We start from the raw sequence: 20,872 nt of genomic DNA, 5'->3' as shown, positions 1-20,872 counted from the left end.
TACTGAACCGTTTCTATAGAGCTTTTTATCATTCTTTACAACACATAATCATTGACAACAATGACGTGAGGTTGGCACGAAAAAGTTCCAGCTCTGAGCTGCACACTTCTTGGCCTCTTACACTTCTTCGTCTTTCTCTCTTTCATTCCCCCCCCTCCTCCTCCCCGTCTTCGTGTCTTATTTTAGCTCTGGAAGGCCTCCCTTACTCATTCTGGCTTTTCCATGATTTTTGAAGAAATACAAAACCCCCTTTTTATTTTTTAATTTTTTTCCTCGACGTTTTCTCTACATTTTGAAGGCGTTATGATGCCACCAGGGCGCCGCACCCACTGCAGCTGTTAGCGTGATGAGCAGGGCATCATGGGAAAGAAGGACAAACTGGTTTCTGGCACAAAGCGGGTGGTACAATTGGTGTAACGGCGTGCCTTCATTGTTGGCCCAATTTCTGTTCTGCTCTCTTGAATTGACGTTTAAAGCTTCGTGTTGGGTAAAATAAAACAAGTAGCGTTTATGTGTTAGGAATTGTTTTTCCCCTTGTGTGGACATTTTCTGTTGCGACATCACACTTGAACCAGAAGCTCTGGACACGAACCAACATTTAATTGTATAATGAGTTCAAGTGAAAAAAAAAAATGCACACAACACTGAGCAGGAGAAACAGCGTCAGGACTGAAACCAAGCCGGTAATGAGACGTTAATGGAAAAAAAAGAAGTGGAGTCTTGTTAGTCCCACCTATACACGTACACACACACACACACACACACACACATCTGCTCCAGAGGTTGGCAGAGTAAAGGCATTTCCGCCCGTTTTACTCAACCCTGGTCTCCCGGGATAAGGAAACAGAAGTGAAGCAGGGAACGAAGCCATCACTGCATCTCCTGTCCGCATGAATCATTCTGCTCACAGTTGTGCCAGGACCAAACGCCACTGCCAGGCCTCGGGATCACACGCCATCACAGCGCTCTGTCTTTCTCCTCATCGAAGTGCCCTCTACAGGTCATCACCACGCAATGCGAGCCAGGAGAAAAGCAAAAATTCACCACGATTTGTAGATCATCATTTATTCTATCCACAGTCACTGGATATGATCAATCTTGCGCTCCGATTGGCTACTCTGCTATGAGGATATTAGCTCATATACCTTGAATAGACAAAAACAGAATGGCGGTGCATGTTGCTGAACCAACCGAGGACAAAATAAAAACTACTCGAAAACAAAACCCCAAAAAATGCAAAAAAAAAGCAACAAAATATGGAATGAAAGTATTTGATGATAAGAACGTATCTTTTTTTTTTCCAAGAATTATTATTATTATGATAGCATTTTTCACAAATTGCTACCATCATTTCGCTGGTTTGTTCGCTCATCTGGCTGTAGGCCAGGCCGGATGAGCTTTTGCAATCACACGTCGTCCGTCCACAATTTACAAAAATCACTACTCCTCCTACAGGATTGATCGGATTTTGATCAAACTCACATACAATGTTCCCCAGGTGGGTGTGTATAAAAGTCGTCAAGACCATGGTGCCACCTGACATATATTTACGATTTTATAGGCGTCTGAAATTTTTGGGTGACTCGTCACATTAAACGCTACTCTTCGTAAAGTGCTGGGACGTTTTCACTGAAACTCACCCAGAAGACTCTAAAGACATACCAACAAGAATTGGTCACCATGTAGCTCCACCTACCATGGATGTAGCTACAGAGGGGTCACATGCAGTTTCACGAAAATCGCGGCGACTCCTTCAGGATTGATGAGATTTTGATCAAACTCGTATGGAATGTTCCCCAGGTTGATTTGTATAAAGGTTGTCAAGACCGTGGCACCACCTGTCATATTTAACATTTTTATGATTGATTGAAAATTTTGGGCGACTCGTTACACCAAACACTAGTGTTCGTAAACTGCTAGGATGTTTTCACTGAAACTCACCCAGAAGACTCTAAAGACATACCAACAAGAGTTGATCACCAGGTGGCGCCACCGGTCATGGATGCGGCTACACAGGGGTCACGTGCAATTTCACGAAAATCGCTACTCCTCCGACAGGATTGATCGGATTTCAAATTCACACACAACAGGTACCAGTATGAGCTACAGCCTCATTGAGGCTATTGTTTACATTCAAATGATTTTGTCGGATGTTTTGTATAAAGTTTTATTTATCAAATTTGCAAAAAATAAAAATGTTCTTTTTCTCAAAATCCAGTGAATGTGGATCGAATAAAACGGTTATTCCACTCAATCTAGTCGTACATGGATTATAGCTGACTCGGTGCTACGCGCCTCGATGGCTATCAGCTCATGTACGACTTGATTTCGTGGAATAACCTGTTAAATATATTTAACGTGTTCCTCAGTGGCAACCAAGATTCATTTAGCAATTTTCTTTTTGGTTTATACTTCTTTCATTGTTTTATTGGCACAGTTTCCTACATGGGGCGGCACGGTGGTGTAGTGGTTAGCGCTGTCGCCTCACAGCAAGAAGGTCCGGGTTCGAGCCCCGTGGCCGGCAAGGGCCTTTCTGTGCGGAGTTTGCATGTTCTCCCCGTGTCCGCGTGGGTTTCCTCCGGGTGCTCCGGTTTCCCCCACAGTCCAAAGACATGCAGGTTAGGTTAACTGGTGACTCTAAATTGACCGTAGGTGTGAATGTGAGTGTGAATGGTTGTCTGTGTCTATGTGTCAGCCCTGTGATGACCTGGCGACTTGTCCAGGGTGCACCCCGCCTCTCGCCCGTAGTCAGCTGGGATAGGCTCCAGCTTGCCTGCGACCCTGTAGAAGGATAAAGCGGCTAGAGATAATGAGATGAGATGAGTTTCCTACATTACCCACAGTGCCATGCTGATAGTGGTGCCAGTGGGATTAATGGTGTGTTCCATTTGAACTGGGAAGTCAGATTTTCTCAGTTCCCAGTCAAAGTTCAACTGGAAGTCGGATTTCCGACTCGGAAAGTCGGGAGATCCTCACCAACCCCAACCTCAAAATCCAAGCTAGCTGCTCCATGCATCAGCTGAGAAAGCTGTAATAGTACAGTAGTGTTTGTCTTGTTTGTGTATCATTAACACACAATACTGTCCAGCATCGATCTATGGACGTGTTGCTACAGTGTTTATAAGTGCAACATAACGAGTAATGTGTTGTCGTCAGCTAGTTTCGCTAACAATGAGCTAGAGCAACCTGGCTAGGCGTCCATCTTGGTTTTTGTACTGGAACGCAGTCATCTCAGGTGTGACGTCATTCCCAGCTCTGACTTCCAAGATGACCGGAACTCAGCACGGATCTCTTTTACCTAAAGACAGTGATGCAGCGGCACTTTAGTTCTTTAGTCTGTCCAGTCTATACATGCAAACAGATCAGTCCAAAGCTTCAGCATTCATGCCATCGTACTCATCATGCTACAGCAGACAGGCTTTCATCGAAACCGGGGAACAGGGGCGCTGCGCCCTCTTACACTCAGCGTGCGCCCCCTTACTGAAATGCCGATTGAACCCCAAGTCACACTTAGGCCATGCACTTATATGCTACTGCACAACATGCAGTCTTTCTCAAAACGATCTTTTCTCCGTGAAAACATCCCAGCAACACTATGTGACAATGTGTCTGATCATCAAATACGTTATAATTATTCCAAAAATATTCCAATCATAGGAGATACACCGCCAGACGGTGCAAAAACAATCCGAATTGGCGTTTTCCAGACTGAGGCGACATGTTGTTTACTTGTCGCGGCTGCTCTCATGAGATTTGACATGGGTTACATACAAGGTCAGCTGACTTGTAGAGCGAGATTTCTCGAGACTGAATGACCTTTTACCCACCGGCGCGGGAGTTTTTGACAGAAGTAGTTCGCGAGTTGTTTTTGTTGACACTTGGGCATTTAAAGAGGTCATCCTGCAGCACGAAACGGAAGAAAGCCAATGACTGTCCTTTTCAAAGGCTTCGCACGGCGGGGGGACGGACAACCGGTATCATCCCCCCCCCCGGGTCGCTTCGCTCCCTTGCCATGGTGAGCGCCCTCGTACTAAATTTTTCTAGAAAAAACCCTGGCAGAGACGCCGCTATACTGTAACTCAGGACAAGTGCGTCATACAGCTACATTGCAGTCCCACAGCTCATAGTGAGTATTGTGTCTTGAGTGTCATGGCTGTTACCCAACACTGACGTACATCCAGGATATAACGTGTCATCTCATCTGAGCTCTGAGGTGTATCTGGAAATTTTATCAATGACGCACAAATTCATTGACGATGATATTACTCAAGGTCCTGTGTTAAAACTACTGGTCTTTATCCTACAGATGAACAGTATGTACAAACCTTTTGTTATAGATTTCTATTTTATGACTTCTACATTATCAAGTCAAAACATTACAAAAACATTTTAGAGTTCCAAGCATTCAGGGTTTTTTTTTTTTTTCCAGCACAAAATTAAACGTTATGGAAAACAATGTTTGTATCTGAGCAGCATATTCCATAAGAGACCACTTTTCAGATTAAGGGCCCGTTTACACGAGGATGCTGTCGGGTAAAAACGACTAAATATTTTATTGTCTACACGGGGACGGCGTTTCCGAGGCTGAAAAACGGAAAAAATTGAAAACGCCTTCCAGAGTGGACAAGTTAAAAACACCCCCCGTTGCATATCCGTCTAAACTACCCAATACGCGAAACGCTGCTCGGATCTGCTCACGTCGGGTACGCGTTTACGTCATACATATGTCATATACTGTACATGCCAGCCCGGGAAGTAAGAAAGTAAGTAAAAAAGTAAGAGCATGTCTGATTACATCGATCCAACCGACCTTCAAGCTGCTCTGGCAGCTTTAATAAACGTCCAGGAGTCCTTCGAACATCTATACCGAATCCGCACATATACCGTTAATGAACAGAGGCGGGTATAGTATGCTCTTACTTTTTTATTTACTTTCTTACTTACCATAGCCAGAGTAGTCAAAGTTTTCGCGGCGCAGATGTGCAGATCAGACAAGACGGAAGACGTTGCGCATGCGTGCAGACATAGCGGAGGTCTTTCACAGCACCACCCAGCCGCCTGGCATGCACATCCAATTGAATTCCACACATTTATGCGTCGCCGTATAGACGCAGATTTCCTCCTTGAAAACGGTCGTGTAGACGCGGAAAAAAGTGAGAACGAAAACGGACTTTTGTGTTTTTGTTTCAGACCGTCCCCGTGTAAAGTGGGCCTAAAAAGGTCAAGTCTAGTTTATTACTTCGCTCGCGACAGAGTCAGCAGGGCGACGTATTGTAATCAGTGCGGTTTGTTTGTTTGTTTGTTTGTGTCTGTCTGTTAATAATGTAGTGTCTAGACGGTTGCATCGATTTGACTTCTAATTTTCAGGGTAGGTCGGCAATGGTCTGTAAATTACCGGATTACATTTTGAGGGTAATCAGGTCAAGGTCACCGGAAAGGTCAACTTTTCGGTCAAAATAACACATTTTCCGTTATAACTCAAAAACGGTTACTACTGTTTACTATTATGAGCATATAGGAATGAGCACATAGGAACTCCCATATGGCCTTTCATTTGGCACCATGATCTTTGACCTTGAGTGACCTTGAAAGGTCAAACTCAAGGTCACAGATTTTCAGAGGGCTGTAACTTGAAAACGTTTGATGGTAGACAAATGTTTACCATTATCGACTTATAGGAAGTGTCATATGGGCTTTCGTGTGGCACCATGACCTTGAGTGAACTTGAAAGGTCAAACTCAAGGTCATGGATTTTCATAGGACTATAACCTGACAGCTGATGATTGAGAAATATATTAGCATTATCAACATATACAGTGCCTTGAAAAAGTATTCATACCCCTTGAACTTTTTCACATTTTTCCACCTTACAGCCACGAACTTAAAAGTTTTTTATTGAGATTTTATGTGATAGACCAACACAGAGTAGCACATAATTGTGAAGTGAAACGAAAATGCTAAATGGTCTTCAAAATTTTAAACAAATAAAAATCTGAAAAATGTGATGTGCATTAGTATTCAGCCCCCCTGCGTCAATACTTTGTAGAGCCACCTTTTGCTGCAATTACAGCTGCAAGTCTTTTGTGGTATGTCTCTACCAGCTTTGCACATCTAGACACTGAAATTTTTGCCCATTCTTCTTTTGCAAAATAGCTCAAGCTCAGCCAGATTGGATGGAGAGCATCTGTGAACAGCAATTTTCAAGTCTTGCCACGGATGCTCAATGGGATTTAGGTCTGGACTTTGACTGGGCCATTCTAAACCATTCCATTGTTGTCTGAAGATTCTCAGTCATCCAGGTCATAGTAACTGTGGGTGGTAAAAGGGAGCAACTGGACTTGCTTGAAGATTCTTGAAGACGTTTCACCTCTCATCCGAAAGGCTTCTTCAGTTCTGAAGAACTGAAGAAGCCTTTCGGATGAGAGGTGAAACGTCTTCAAGAATCTTCAAGCAAGTCCAGTTGCTCTCTTTTACCACCCACATTCCATTGTAGCTCTGGCTGTATGTTTAGGGTCATTGTCTTGCTGGAAGGTGAATCTCCTTCCCAGTCTCAAGTCTTTTGCAGCCTCCAACAGGTTTTCTTCCAGGATTGCCCTGTATTTAGCTCCATCCATCTTCCCGTCAACTCTGACCAGCTTCCCTGTCCCTGCTGAAAAAAAGCAACCCCATAGCACCACCATGTTTCACAGTGGGGATGGTGTGTGCAGGGTGATGAGCAGTGTTAGTTTTCCGCCACACATAGCGCTTTGCATTTAGGCCAAAAAGTTCAACTTTGGTCTCATCTGACCAAAGCACCTTCTTCCACATGTTTGCTGTGTCCCCTACATGGCTTCTTATGCCTGTCTTTCAACAATGGCTTTCTTCTTGCCACTCTTCCAAAAAGGCCAGATTTGTGGAGTGTACGACTTATAGTTGTCCTGTGCACAGATTCTCCCACCTGAGCTGTGGATTTCTGCAGCTCCTCCAGAGTGATCATGGGCCTCTCGGCTGCTTCTCTGACCAGTGCGCTCCTTGCTCGCTCTGTCAGTTTAGGTGGACGGCCATGTCTTGGTAGGTTTGCAGTTGTGCCATACTTTTTCCATTTTTGAATGATGGATTGAACAGTGCTTCTTGAGATGTTCAGAGCTTGGGATATTTTTTTTTTTATAACCTAACCCTGCTTTAAACTTCTCCAGAACTTTATCCCTGACCTGTCTGGTGAGTTCTTTGGTCTTCATGATGCTGTTTGTTCTTCAGTGTTCTCTAACAAACCACTGAGGCCTTCACAGAACAAGTGTATTTATGCTGAGAGTAAATTACACACAGTAGGACTCTATTAACTAATTAGATGACTTCTGAAGGCAATCGATTGCACTGGATTGTATTTAGAGGTATCAGAGGACAGGGGGCTGAATACTAATGCACACCAGATTATTCAGATTTTTATTTGTTTAAAATTTTGAAGACCATTTATCATTTTTCGTTTCACTTCACAATTATGTGCTACTCTGTGTTGGTCTATCACATAAAATCTCAATAAAAAACTTTTAAGTTCGTGGTTGGAAGGTGGAAAAATGTGAAAAAGTTCAAGGGGTATGAATACTTTTTCAAGGCACTGTAGGTATAAAATAAGTGCTGTTGGGAGAGGTTTGTTTTGCCTGGTAACGCTTGTTTTTATAGCGCTTTTAACAACAGACATTGTTGCAAAGCAGCTTTAGAGAAAGTTAAAGACTTTAAACATGAGCTAATTTTATCCCTAATCTATCCCCGATGATCAAACCTGTGGCGACGGTGGCAAGGAAAAACCTCCCTCAGACGACACAAGGAAGAAACCTCAAGAGGAACCAGACTCTAAAGGGAACCCAGCCTCATTTGGGTGATAACAGATAGCGTGATTATAAATAACTCGCTTCTGTAACTGTGTCCTATATAGTCACAAAGTACAACTGTGTAAACCAGGAAATTCATTGTAGTTTTAACATTGAAGTCATTGATGGAAACTTGAGTGTAAAACTGTTCATGACAACCGCAGTGCTAGAGTTAGCAAGTTAACTGTAGTCCTCCAGACATAAAAGCATCACTAAGTGTCCAGAGCGTCTTCCAAGCGCGACTTTCGACTGTTCATATGGGGCCGTCCTCTACAGGAGCGATGTGATGAGACTCCAGCCAGAAGTAGGGCATCAGGATGGATCAGGCAGGTTCGAGAGAGAAAACACAGGTTGTTGGGTCTACTGAATGTCACCCGATGAGTAAGAAGAGTATACATTTTGCGCCGAGTGCAAGCAGGGACTCCGTCAAAACTGACCATGACAGCATAACTAAAAGGGCAGAGCCAGAAGGTAACACAGAGCCCCGGGGCATAAAGCAGCAGCCACTACACCGTCAACAAACCCAAGCGACCGAGTGAATGGGGGGCCGACAGCATCCAGACATCCCAGTTTACCAAAAAAAAAGAAAACATAATGAAGGCTACTGGGTTTTGGTGCAAAATGAAGACGCGAGTGTGACAGTCAAAGTGTCCGGAAGAACTGTGGCTGGTTCCGCTCAGTAAAACCTACAGCTCATTTCCGCATAAAACTGCACTCACTGGACCTGAGACTCCTTCTTTTTTTTTTTAAAGCAAAGAGTCATCTCACTGGTGGCACGGTGGTGTAGTGGTTAGCGCTGTCGCCTCACAGCAAGAAGGTCCTGGGTTCGAGCCCCGTGGCCGGCGAGGGCCTTTCTGTGCGGAGTTTGCATGTTCTCGCCGTGTCCGCGTGGGTTTCCTCCGGGTGCTCCGGTTTCCCCCACAGTCCAAAGACATGCAGGTTAGGTTAACTGGTGACTCTAAATTGACCGTAGGTGTGAATGTGAGTGTGAATGGTTGTCTGTGTCTATGTGTCAGCCCTGTGATGACCTGGCGACTTGTCCAGGGTGTACCCCGCCTTTCGCCCGTAGTCAGCTGGGATAGGCTCCAGCTTGCCTGCGACCCTGTAGGACAGGATAAAGCGGCTAGAGATGATATGAGATGAGTCATCTCGCACCAAATATCTAGCCTGGGAAATCCCATGCTGCTTTGCACAATCGTTCCGATCTGAAAAGACAGCATGGAAACTATGGTCTAAAGGCTCGCCTGAGTTAGGGAGCCAATCAGAGAGTGGGGAGGGGTGGAAAGACGGTGACGCGTACTACTCGACAAACGGAAGCTTGTAGTTTATTTGGGACTGTTTACGGATCACATTTAACATGGCGTTGAATGTCCAAATACGGAGGGTCCAGCTTCTCTCATATTTGTCTTGCACAAACGGCAGTAATCGTTCGGTGCCATTGTTTTCCTATTTTTGTTTTGCCTTCTCTTTCCCTCTCTTCTTCGCCTCTTCGTCGCTCTAACTACGTCACCGGGTACAACTGCCATGATTGGCCATGGGCTACGTATACGCCAAATGATAGACATTCGCAACGTCCAATAAACGGCCGCTGACCATCATAAACCACACCTCCCCTACGAGAAATTCAATAGGCGGATTCCAGACCATATTTCACTTGTGATATGGTCTGGTGTTAACCAGACTACCAAATATCGACTTTGTGTCATTTATTATGGCTTACTGTTTATAGTATTTTTTTTTTTTTTTTAATTTTTAAATGTTGAAACATTTCATTTCATTATTTTTAAGCCATCTTTGGTCTCCAGCATTTCTTTCCACACCATGTGCCTTAGACTTTTGCACAGTACTGTATACGGTATGTACTGTATATAGATCTACAATATAGTATACAGGAGTATGTTTTTTAAAACGGGCAGAATTTAAGAAGTTTTAGGAGGACACCATATATGATTTTTCCTTTTTAATAAAACTCATCGTCGATTTTTCCATTTTTAATCTTAGATTTGCGACAAAGCCATCGTTCATATTCGAAAGCGAAGAGGAAAAAGCTTCATTCATAAAGAAGGCAACGAGTGGAAGGTTTATGAGCGTCTTTCCTGCTGAGCCTGCCCGCCATTTACTGCTCCTCTCCGCCCTGGTTAAACATTGACTCTTATTAACACACACACACACACACACACACACACACACACACACACACACACCTGCTTCTGTCCTTCACCGCCACAGCACACAGCTCTTTTCATCTGATTCTCTTTTTACTGTCTTCCTGCTCTGTCAGGGCCTTTAACATCAAGGTAGAACTGGTATTGTGTGTGTGTGTGTGTGTGTGTGTGTGTGTGTGTGGGCACTAAAATTAGCAGGACTTGTTACAAAACATATAAGTTGTGCAAATGTGTGTGTGTGTGAGCTGTCAGATGCCCTGTTGTTAACATGGATAACATTTCACATTGAGTGTGAGCATTTTAGCTTGAATGCACAGCTAGAAATTGAGCAGGTAGCCTAAAGCTCTGGTTACACTTCCTGTCATTTAAAAAAAAAAATCCGATTTGTGTTATTGATCAATCTTGTTTCCCAGTAATGTACTGTCTGTCATTTGATGGCTCGATATGCACAGATTTGTTTCTTAATCCAAAACGAAATGTCTTAAAAGTGCAAGTTGTGGAAATACTGGGTTACGTACGTAATAACTGGCTTTCAAAAGTCTTTTTTTTTTTTTTTCGAGTTGTCATCAGTTTTAAAATAGGAAATTGCATTTCGTGCCAGCGTGGACTGCAGACATCTTGGGGATTGTGTCTTGTTTTGACCCTGTCAGCTATATAAAGCCTAGGTCACAACCGGACGTACGATTTTTTTTTTTTTTTTGGCCGTGCGATTTTTGCCGTTTCCCAAATCGCTGCGTTTCTTTTGTTCGTGGAGAAAGACGCACGTTGGCCGTAAGTTTGTCTTGCAACCTGAAAAAAACGTAAGCGCCCGTAGAGTTTGTTTGACATGACAAAGAACCTCTGCAGCCGGTCTGCGGCTCGAAAATCAGCACGTCACGCGCGCGCCCTCCGTGCGTTTCTTGCGTTTTTTGCACGTAGACTGGCCGTAGGAGCCAAATCTTCCCAAATTTAGTCATTGCTAATTCCTGCCCACTGGCTAGTAGGCATGTAACGGAAAAGAAAATGTTATGACCAAAAAATGCAACTTTTATTTTCCTATTCTTTATCAACTTAAATATTCATCTCATCTCATTATCTCTAGCCGCTTTATCCTTCTACAGGGTCGCAGGCAAGCTGGAGCCTATCCCAGCTGACTACGGGCGAAAGGCGGGGTACACCCTGGACAAGTCGCCAGGTCATCACAGGGCTGACACATAGACACAGACAACCATTCACACTCACACCTACGCTCAATTTAGAGTCACCAGTTAACCTAACCTGCATGTCTTTGGACTGTGGGGGAAACCGGAGCACCCGGAGGAAACCCACGCAGACACGGGGAGAACATGCAAACTCCACACAGAAAGGCCCTCGCCGGCCATGGGGCTCGAACCCAGGACCTTCTACGGCAAGGAATTGACTGAGAAAAAGTGACCTTTTTTTTTTTTAAACTGCTGTTAAATTAAGGCTTAATTAGTCCATAACTTCATTAATAATTGTAATGAAGCAAATCTGGGTAGAAGTTCTATGCACCCTAGGTACCCCTACCTTCATGCCAGAAAGAATCAAAATCGGTGAAGAATTGAGGAAGACACAATTTGTGTCGAAACTGCTCATTAGGGATTGATTAATTAGTCCATATCTTCATTATTAATTGCAGTTATGGAAATTTAGGTAGACGTTGTCTATACGCACCCCAGGGAGACCTACCTTCCTGCCAAAAAGAATAAAAATCAGGTGAAGAATTAAGACGGAAGAAGCGATTTTCGTGAAACGTGGACGACGGACAGCACATGATAGAATAAACTCCTCCTCATCTGTCAGCCAGATGAGCTAATAACCAACAATAATAGACCTTCTTGGACTCAAGATCCCGTGATCTGAAACAGGTAAACACAAATCCACATGGCTGTGGAATATTCGCTAAGGATGATCTTGAAACCAGATTTTCACTGCCTGTTCGTTCAAAATCCCCTTCCCCTTCTGAGGCGCTTTGTGTCTCTTCATCTTTCAGCAAGACCTTAGGTCTATGGATTTCCTCTAGCTTTGTGGGAAGGGACTTTTTTTGTTGGTAATCTTTTGTTCGAGAATCAGCAGAGCATCAGGTTTTAATCTCCTTACTTTGCTTTCGGTATTAACAAAATCCTCTTCGCGAAAATGTTCCGAACGCACTTTCGTTGAATTAGTAAGGTTCCGAACACGTCAACATTTGATATGTTGTCTTTGTACTATTTTCAATGAAATATAGCATTTCCATGATTTGCAAATTATCGCATTCTGTTTATTTACAGTTTATACAGCGTCCCGACTTTTTTGGAATTGGGGCTGTAGATAGATGTGGCATTTCCGGGATCCGAACTCACGACCTGCTGATGATAGGACGCCACTTCTGAGTATGCATGTAAGGAGGGCGTTATTTAAAATAATTGACCGGAAGCAGCTGATTTGATGTTGTTTTTAGTGGCTTTCCTGTGGTAGGGATGGATGTATGGACATAGCGTGCACTCTCAGTTGACAATAACTGTGAACCTGTATGTCGCTAGATGAGGAGGTCTTGAAAGTACTGAGCGAGGTCCTCTGGGCCGAGGTCAGTATTCAAGGCCGAGGTCACGGTATTTCACCATACGGACCGACCTTAACCTGGTAAATAATATATTTTATTTTTTTCTTCACCAAATTTTAACTGAAAACGAGAGCACCCAAAAGGGAAAACCGAGCCAAGACGCCATTTTGAATCCTCATTCACGGCTGTAATGCAAATTGCTTCCTCCTCGGTATACAAGTGCACTTCCATGGCAGGAAAAAACCCTACATTTTGCCGCCTATGTAGTCCCCTATTTATACAAAATTGAGTCATTCAGGATTCAGCCATGTTTTTGCTCGGTGTTAGCAACAGCGTTTAGCTTTCTCCTGAAATGTTTTTTTGTTTGTTTGTTTTTTTGTTTTTTCTTCTTCCTCAGGGTAGTAAAACTCGCTTTCGCTGTGAAGACTGTCGTTATCGCTATCCATGCTGTAAAATTAATGCTATTCTCCTGAGAAGTGCTGGCAAAAAATATATAAGATTTTTGATAATCTTATAAATAAATCTTATAAAAAAAGATAAATGTTTGTTGTTGTGAACAAGTGAGTCACCAGAGGTCCATAACCGGGGTCCGTATCGTAGGATACGGACCCGCTCGCCAGCCAATCAGAGCGCAGCATTTGATGGCAACCGGGCCGCGAAAAAAATAAATGGTGATATCGTTAAAAATCAATACAAGTATTCGGGAATTAGGGTACCACAGTTTATATCGTACGCTAGCTTTTGTTTCGAAAAATACAATACATGGTAAATAAATAAGAAATGTGAAGTGTTGTTCCTCCGAAAGACAGGTGATGAAACGTCTGTGAATCATTAGTCTTGAGAAACTTTCCGTTATTTTGCAACAGGCTTCATAAAAGGTAGCGAAGTTGACACGGAATTAGAACATACTAGTTTTAAACATATCTATATTTAATATACTGTATATGTATGAAAGATTTTGGTATTCGATTTCCTTATTTTAGTTATCTAATGTTGTTATATTTGTGATGACTCGGTTAAGATTATGAAATACGAAGGAGGCTCAGGCACAATCTGAACATATTTCTAAAACATTTCTAAGATATGAGACTGGTTGAAGTACTGTTTTTTTTTGTTTTTTTGTGGACAGGAAACATGCATTTGGAAGGTCGCAGGAAGTCATGATTATACCAAAGAAAGATTAGAAACAATTCTGATGTTGCTCAGTGATTCCAGTTGATCTCAGTGCAATATAATGTGCAATACCTCTCCTGCTGGACTTTTTTAATATCTTTATATATTTGTATATGTAAATACTTAATGTATCTCGAAGTTTTCTCTATTTTCTACTCTGTTTATCCTGTAATGATGCTGCTGGAATTTTTAATTTCCCTGAGGGAACCCTCCCAAAGGGATCAATAAAGTTCTATCTAATCTAATCTATGCCAGGACCCTGAAAAACGACGCCACACAGGCTAACACACACACACACACACACACACACACACACACACACACACACACACACACACACATCCTCACACACACACACACACACACACACACACACATCCTCACACATTGTACATTGAGGAGTGTGTGAAGGGTCAGAGTGGGAAAGGGGGATAGTGTTGAGGGAGCATGAAGGAGGCAAGAGGGTCATTTTACACCCCGATCAATTCTAGTTTAAAAAAAAAAAATTGTCTCAAGTGAGCGCGTCAGATGGTAGTGGTGTTGCCAGAGCATACCAGCCAGTACCGGGAAATCACTGGCAGGCCTGGCACAGCAGTCAAGTGGTGTGTGTGTGTGTGTGTGTGTGTGTGTGTGTGTGTTGGCAAGGAGTGCTTTAGGAAGATCAGGGAATCAGCATGGAGAGAAGTATAGGCTTTTGAGAACGATCTCCCCTGTAATTTTCCAGGAAATCACCCTCAGGCTTAATCATTCTAGTGGTTAAAACTGGTAAATGCACAGTGTGTGTGTGTGTGTGTGTGTGTGTGTGTGTGTGTGTGTGTGTGTGTGTGTGTGTGTGTGAGACAAAAGAACCAGTGAGATTGGACCTCCAAACACAGATTCAGTCAAGTGATGCCTTCAGACTGCACCTGCCACGCAGAAGTATAGCAGCGGTGTGTGTGTGTGTTGTTAGCATGACGTGGTTGGTCTTATGTTACAGGTGGATCCACTGAACACAGACCCTTTCTGTTTCTACCAGCCTGTCCACGCTCTCTTCTTAAATTTCACCTGAGTGTGTGTTGGTTCTTTTGGCAATCACTGCCAGGAAATACACCACACTTCCTTCCAAAATTGCTCTAAAATGTGCACATGTGTAAAAACGTGCGCACGTGGTGTGGGACAAGCCTCCATTGTGTGCTGTGTAGTTAACGAAAATAAATGAACATGGACTGAAAAAGTTTAGCACTGAAAATGGAGGATGGATAGAGTATAATGGTTCTGGTTTTTACTTTGCATAATATAAGAGCGTAGTGCATGGTGTAAGAGGGTAGTGCAGGGTGTAAACAGATAATTCAGAGTAAGAGGGTAGTGCAGGGTGTAAGCAGATAATTCATGGTGTAAGAGGGTAGTGCAGGGTGTAAGCAGATAATTCAGTGTAAGAGGGTAGTGCAGGGTGTAAGCAGATAATTCATGGTGTAAGAGGGTAGTGCAGGGTGTAAACAGATAATTCAGTGTAAGAGGGTAGTGCAGGGTGTAAGCAGATAATTCAGAGTAAGAGGGTAGTGCAGGGTGTAAGCAGATAATTCAGAGTAAGAGGGTAGTGCAGTATGTAAGCAGATAATTCATGGTGTAAGAGGGTAGTGCAGGGTGTAAGCAGATAATTCAGAGTAAGAGGGTAGTGCAGGGTGTAAGCAGATAATTCAGAGTAAGAGGGTAGTGCAGGGTGTAAGCAGATAATTCATGGTGTAAGAGGGTAGTGCAGGGTGTGAGCAGATAATTCAGAGTAAGAGGGTAGTGTAGGGTATAAGCAGATAATTCATGGTGTAAGAGGGTAGTGCAAGGTGTAAGCAGATAATTCAGAGTAAGAGGGTAGTGCAGGGTGTGGTAGTGTGTGGTGTAAGTGGGTAATTTAAGGTTTAAGCAGATAATTCACGGTGTAAGAGGGTAGTGCAGGGTGTAAGCAGATAATTCAGAGTAAGAGGGTAGTGCAGGGTGTGAGCAGATAATTCAGAGTAAGAGGGTAGTGTAGGGTATAAGCAGATAATTCATGGTGTAAGAGGGTAGTGCAGGGTGTAAGCAGATAATTCAGAGTAAGAGGGTAGTGTAGGGTGTGGTAATTCAAGGTGTAAGAGGGTAATTCACGGTGTGAAAGGGTAATTTCACTGTGTAAGTGGGTGGTGCTTGGCGTAAGTGGTTAATCCATGGCGTAAGAGAGCACTGAATGGTGTGATAAAGTTTCACATATTGGTAAAACTAGAATCATGGAGAAAACCACTACTACAGATATTTATTTCCTGAATATGGTTGTATTTCTAAACCTTTTTTGAACCACTATACACCAAATCTCCTGAGTCTTGTTCTACAGAATTGCTTTTCACAGGCAACACTCAAAGTCTTCATGGCAACTCTATGCAGTGGTACTGAATTACATTATTACCATCGTCAGGTGGGCTTTTTTTTTTTGGCGATACAGTCTTCATGTTTATTTTCCTGCACAATCTGCTTGATTTAACTGATTGGCCAACAGCCATAAAATGTGCAGCATTTCGGAAACCACTGACCTTCAACAAAGCCATGAATCTTAAACACAAGCACTGTTTGCCTGTGGTTAGTCACTTTAAGCTGCTTCACACCGTTTGACCTCAAAAGAGCCCCAGCTGCAGATGGAATCGCTCTTTCTTTCCGTCCTTCCTCTCTCTCTCTCTCTCTCTCTTTCTCTCTTTAAAGAGCAAATGGAGGGGAAACGGATGCGGAGGAATGTGCCAAGGAATCCGGACGTCCGTTCCCGAACCCGACATGCCACTGTGTCCTCAGTAGCATTTTTATAGTCCTCCAAAACACATTACATGTAAAAGAGGATCGAGGCCAAGCACAGAGCTGAGACTTTCATGCGCAAGGGCCCAAGTGTGGCTCTCTGGTAGATCTTGGATTTGACCTCACATCCTTGTGGTCACTAATGGAGAACTTTGACGGAGCTCCACTGGCAACGGCTTTTCCAATACAGGTTAGGTCTGTTTTTAAATCCCGAGATGCCAAATTGTACAGGAGCAATGTGAAGGACTTTTTCTTCTGACTTTATCGACATGTGAATTCACAAGGCTCGGTCTTGTGAGCCGATAGAAACCAAGTGGGCGGGGTTGTGGTATCTTTGGTCCGTAAAAAACGGAGGAGCTGCTTATTATTAAGTAGCACATCCACCAGACTTGCTGTTTTTATTCCTGTTGCTTGGTGCACGTCTGAAAACAAGCCACCGAATCCACCAACGTATTCAAAGGGTTTTTGTGGTGAAATATATTTTTTTCTCCCTGCCGGCTTGGATTTTCTCGTTAGAATATTGGCACCTTGGTGAATCGGACTTGGACGTAAATCTGGAGTCAGTCAGTCCTTCAGCGATACCGCACATTATATTTATCTGGCAGTAAGCAGTAATTAAATGCAGCGATGCAGATTGACCTCAGCAGAGCACGGGCTAATGCCGGGTTGCTTTCCTGGGTTTCTTCGTCAACTCTTGAGAATGTTTTCAACCCAAAATTCACCACGGTAATTCACCGTGACCATGTTTCCCCTTGAATCGAACTGAATCCAAAATCACATTGTTTTGTTTCTTTCGAGTTCCTCTTTTGAAAGCATGTTGAATGTCCCTTACTTCGTGCTCGTCTCAAACAGAGGAAGTTCATGACAATGAAACTGCAGTGAAGTCACCAATACAACGCTGTAGTTGTCGTCACTCAGCAAAAAAAAAAAAAAAAGAGAGGGAGAGGAGATTAGTGGTTGGAGGCAAAGATGAGTTGGGCTAAGAGAAGGTTTAAGTAGTTAGATAAGAAGGACTCTTTGAACTAGACACCAGCATTGACTGACTGATTTTGAAAGGTTCTCCTTTTTTTGTTTTTGGAATATTTATAAATGTGTTCAAGACTTCCCCTGGTCTTCTGTGGGAATGTTGTGCAGGGGCTTTCTCCTTTCTCCAGTAAAAGCTGTAACTTCCTTTTTACCAGTTATATCACAATACGTATAGAGTTCACATCAGAATACGTGTTTTCGTCTGAACAGTTGTTTTGATTGGACTCTCAACACTCGGGATACCAGTTTTGTTCATTGAGACAAGGAGATACTCTCTGGATTGGATCAGGAACAAAACTCTCGACTGAAATTCAATGCAGAAGAAGTTGGACCTGAAGGTACTCTGTCTAGACTGAAATTCACTTTTGCTTTGTTAACCCAGGAGCTATGATTTGATAAAGACCAGGTTTTGGTAGTTGGATCAGGTGAGCTGAGACTTTCTGGATTGGACCACATTATTTAATTTGACTAAGATCAGATTCTTTCTAGACTGAATGTTAGTTATGAGAAAAATGTTCTGGCCTGAGTTGTGTTATCAGGAGAAGTATTCTCGACTGTATTGTCTGGATCCAACACCATTGTTTGTTTAAAGGACTTAGATATGGAGATACTGTCCAATCTGAACGCTGACATTCGTTTGGAAGAATTGGAGAAATTAGTGGACTGAACACTATATAGTTTTACGAATTAGACCAGAAAAATCGTTCTGGACTTTTTTTTTTAAAAAGAGGTCAGGACTGTTCTAGACTAAATAAATATTTCTGAGAAGATTGACAATGAAATACTCTCTTGTTTACGTTAAGGATTTACACAAGGAGATGCTATCTGATCTGATCTGATCTGATCTGATCAAACACTTCAAGAAATTTGCTCAGATTCTTTCACCAGTTTCTGAGAAGGTAGACCAAAAAAAAATCCACATTAGCTACTCTGCTACTAGGATATCAGCTCATATACCATGAGTAGAGAAAAACAAAATGGCGAAGCGTGTTGCTGAACCAACTGAGGACGAAATAAAAACTCTACTCGAAAACAACCCCCCCCCCCCAAAAAAAAAATAGAAAAAGGTAACAAAGTATGGAATAAAAGTATTTGATGGTAAGCGCATATTTTTTATTTATTTTAAATTTGCGCTAGCAGTGCTGGTGCCTCTCACTCAGGATCCTTCTACTTTCTCATTCTTATTCTCCTAATGTTTTTAGGATGCTATTTCTCCCTCAGTTTTCAACCAATCGTCACCAAATTTCACATGAAGAATCCCTCTGGGCTGAATTACATTGCTATGACTTTTGGTGATGATCTGGATCACTGAACCAGAATGATCCATGGAAAACAGGCTTTTTAAGTCTGTCAGCTTTCATGATTTTTTTTTTTCTCAATCATCTGGTTTTTTTTTTTTTTTTTTTTTTTTTAATTGTGTTCTGGGCGGCAGTGCGCAACTTTTCCTTGACCTTCAGTTGACAAAGGTCAGCTAACACAAATTACTGTGACTTTTAGTCCCAGTCTCTATCTAGTTCAAGAATTATTATCACATTTTTCATAAATTGCTCCTGTCATTTCGCCGGTTTGTTTACGTTCTAAGCGGAAATTATTTTGTTGGACGTTTTGTATAAAGTTTTTCATCTTATCTCATTATCTCTAGCCGCTTTATCCTGTTCTACAGGGTCGCAGGCAAGCTGGAGCCTATCCCAGCTGACTACGGGCGAAAGGCGGGGTACACCCTGGACAAGTCGCCAGGTCATCACAGGGCTGACACATAGACACAGACAACCATTCACACTCACATTCACACCTACGGTCAATTTAGAGTCACCAGTTAACCTAACCTGCATGTCTTTGGACTGTGGGGGAAACCGGAGCACCCGGAGGAAACCCACGCGGACACGGGGAGAACATGTAAACTCCGCACAGAAAGGCCCTCGCCGGCCACGGGGCTCGAACCCGGACCTTCTTGCTGTGAGGCGACAGCGCTAACCACTACACCACCGTGCTGCCTGTTTAAAGTTTTTGTATAAATTTATTGAATTTGCAAAAAAAATGCTCTGTTTCTCAAAATCCAGTGAATGTGGATAGAATAAAAGTTATTCCACTCAATCTCGTCGTACATGGATTATAGACAACTCGGTGCTACGCGCCTCATCGGCTATCAGCTTGTGTACGACTCAATTTCGTGGAATAACTGTATTCTCTTGTGAGGATTTTCTCAAGGAGACACGATCTGATCTGAACACTGCCATTTTCTTAAGGGAGTTAATTCAAAACTGGACTGCACGCCCATCCAGAACAGTTCTGGACTATTTTTTTATACAGATAAACCAAGTATATGTTCTGGACTGAACTAGGGGAAAGACTCACAACTGCCACTAGAATCGAGAAAAATGACTGGACGTAGGAATTAGACCAGTACAACAGCTCTAGATGTTTTATTTAGAAAGTTAGATTGGACTGAACCAAGGGAAAAGACTCGAGACTCAGGGGAAAGGAAAATTTTTCTGAGAAGATAGACCATGAGATACTGTCTGGACTGAACATTATTGTTTATTTTAAGGATTTAGACACGGAGACGCTATCTGATCTGATCACTGTCGATTTGTTTTAAAGAATTAGATTAGAAGACACACTAGAAAAACTAGTGTTGGGAATTTCAGACCAGAGGAAGTGTTGTGGACTTGTTTAGACAGTTAGACGAGGGAAATGTTCTGAGCTGGGCCAGAAGAAAGACTCATGATTGTGAACTATTCCTGAGATGTTTAGAAAAGGACACACTGTCTGTCTGATCTGGTCAATACTCTACAGTTTGTTCTGAGGAATTGGGTCAGAAGATGCTTCGAAATGAATCCAATTTTGAGGAGAAAAACTAGTTGGCTGAAGACCAGATCTTGGAATTAGACCAGAAGAACAGGACTAGATTTTTTTTTTTTTAAAGAAGGAGAATATTCTGGACTGACCCCTGAGAAGGCGGCACGGTGGTGTAGTGGTTGGCGCTGGCGCCTCACAGCAAGAAGGTTCTGGGTTCGAGCCCAGCGGCTGACGAGGGCCTTTCTGTGCGGAGTTTGCATGTTCTCCCGTGTCCGCGTGGGTTTCCTCCGGGTGCTCCGGTTTCCCCCACAGTCCAAAGACATGCAGGTTAGGTTAACTGGTGACTCTAAATTGAGCGTAGGTGTGAATGTGAGTGTGAATGGTTGTCTGTGTCTATGTGTCAGCCCTGTGATGACCTGGCGACTTGTCCAGGGTGTACCCCGCCTTTCGCCCGTAGTCAGCTGGGATAGGCTCCAGCTTGCCTGCGACCCTGTAGAACAGGATAAGTGGCTACGGATAATGGATGGATG

The 20,872-nt window shown here is 43.0% G+C and overlaps 1 protein-coding gene across 3 annotated transcripts in view; it reads left to right on the top strand.

Annotated features, from left to right (window-relative positions):
* plekhh3 (pleckstrin homology, MyTH4 and FERM domain containing H3) overlaps nt 1-20,872 on the top strand; it is a 79,626-nt gene that overhangs the window by 20,403 nt on the left and 38,351 nt on the right. The window contains exon 1 of one of the 3 annotated variants that reach the window (XM_060902078.1): nt 17,555-17,881. The exons of the other annotated variants lie outside the window; for them this stretch is intronic. Within the exon in view, the coding sequence (XP_060758061.1) occupies nt 17,858-17,881 (24 nt within the window). The 5' untranslated portion in view covers nt 17,555-17,857. Of the gene's footprint in view, nt 1-17,554; nt 17,882-20,872 lie in introns of those variants that run through there. 3 annotated transcript variants of the gene reach the window in all.

Source organism: Neoarius graeffei, chromosome 20 (assembly GCF_027579695.1).
Source record: "Neoarius graeffei isolate fNeoGra1 chromosome 20, fNeoGra1.pri, whole genome shotgun sequence".
NCBI classification, from domain to species: domain Eukaryota; kingdom Metazoa; phylum Chordata; class Actinopteri; order Siluriformes; family Ariidae; genus Neoarius; species Neoarius graeffei.
This window is presented reverse-complemented; position numbering and strand designations above follow the sequence as displayed.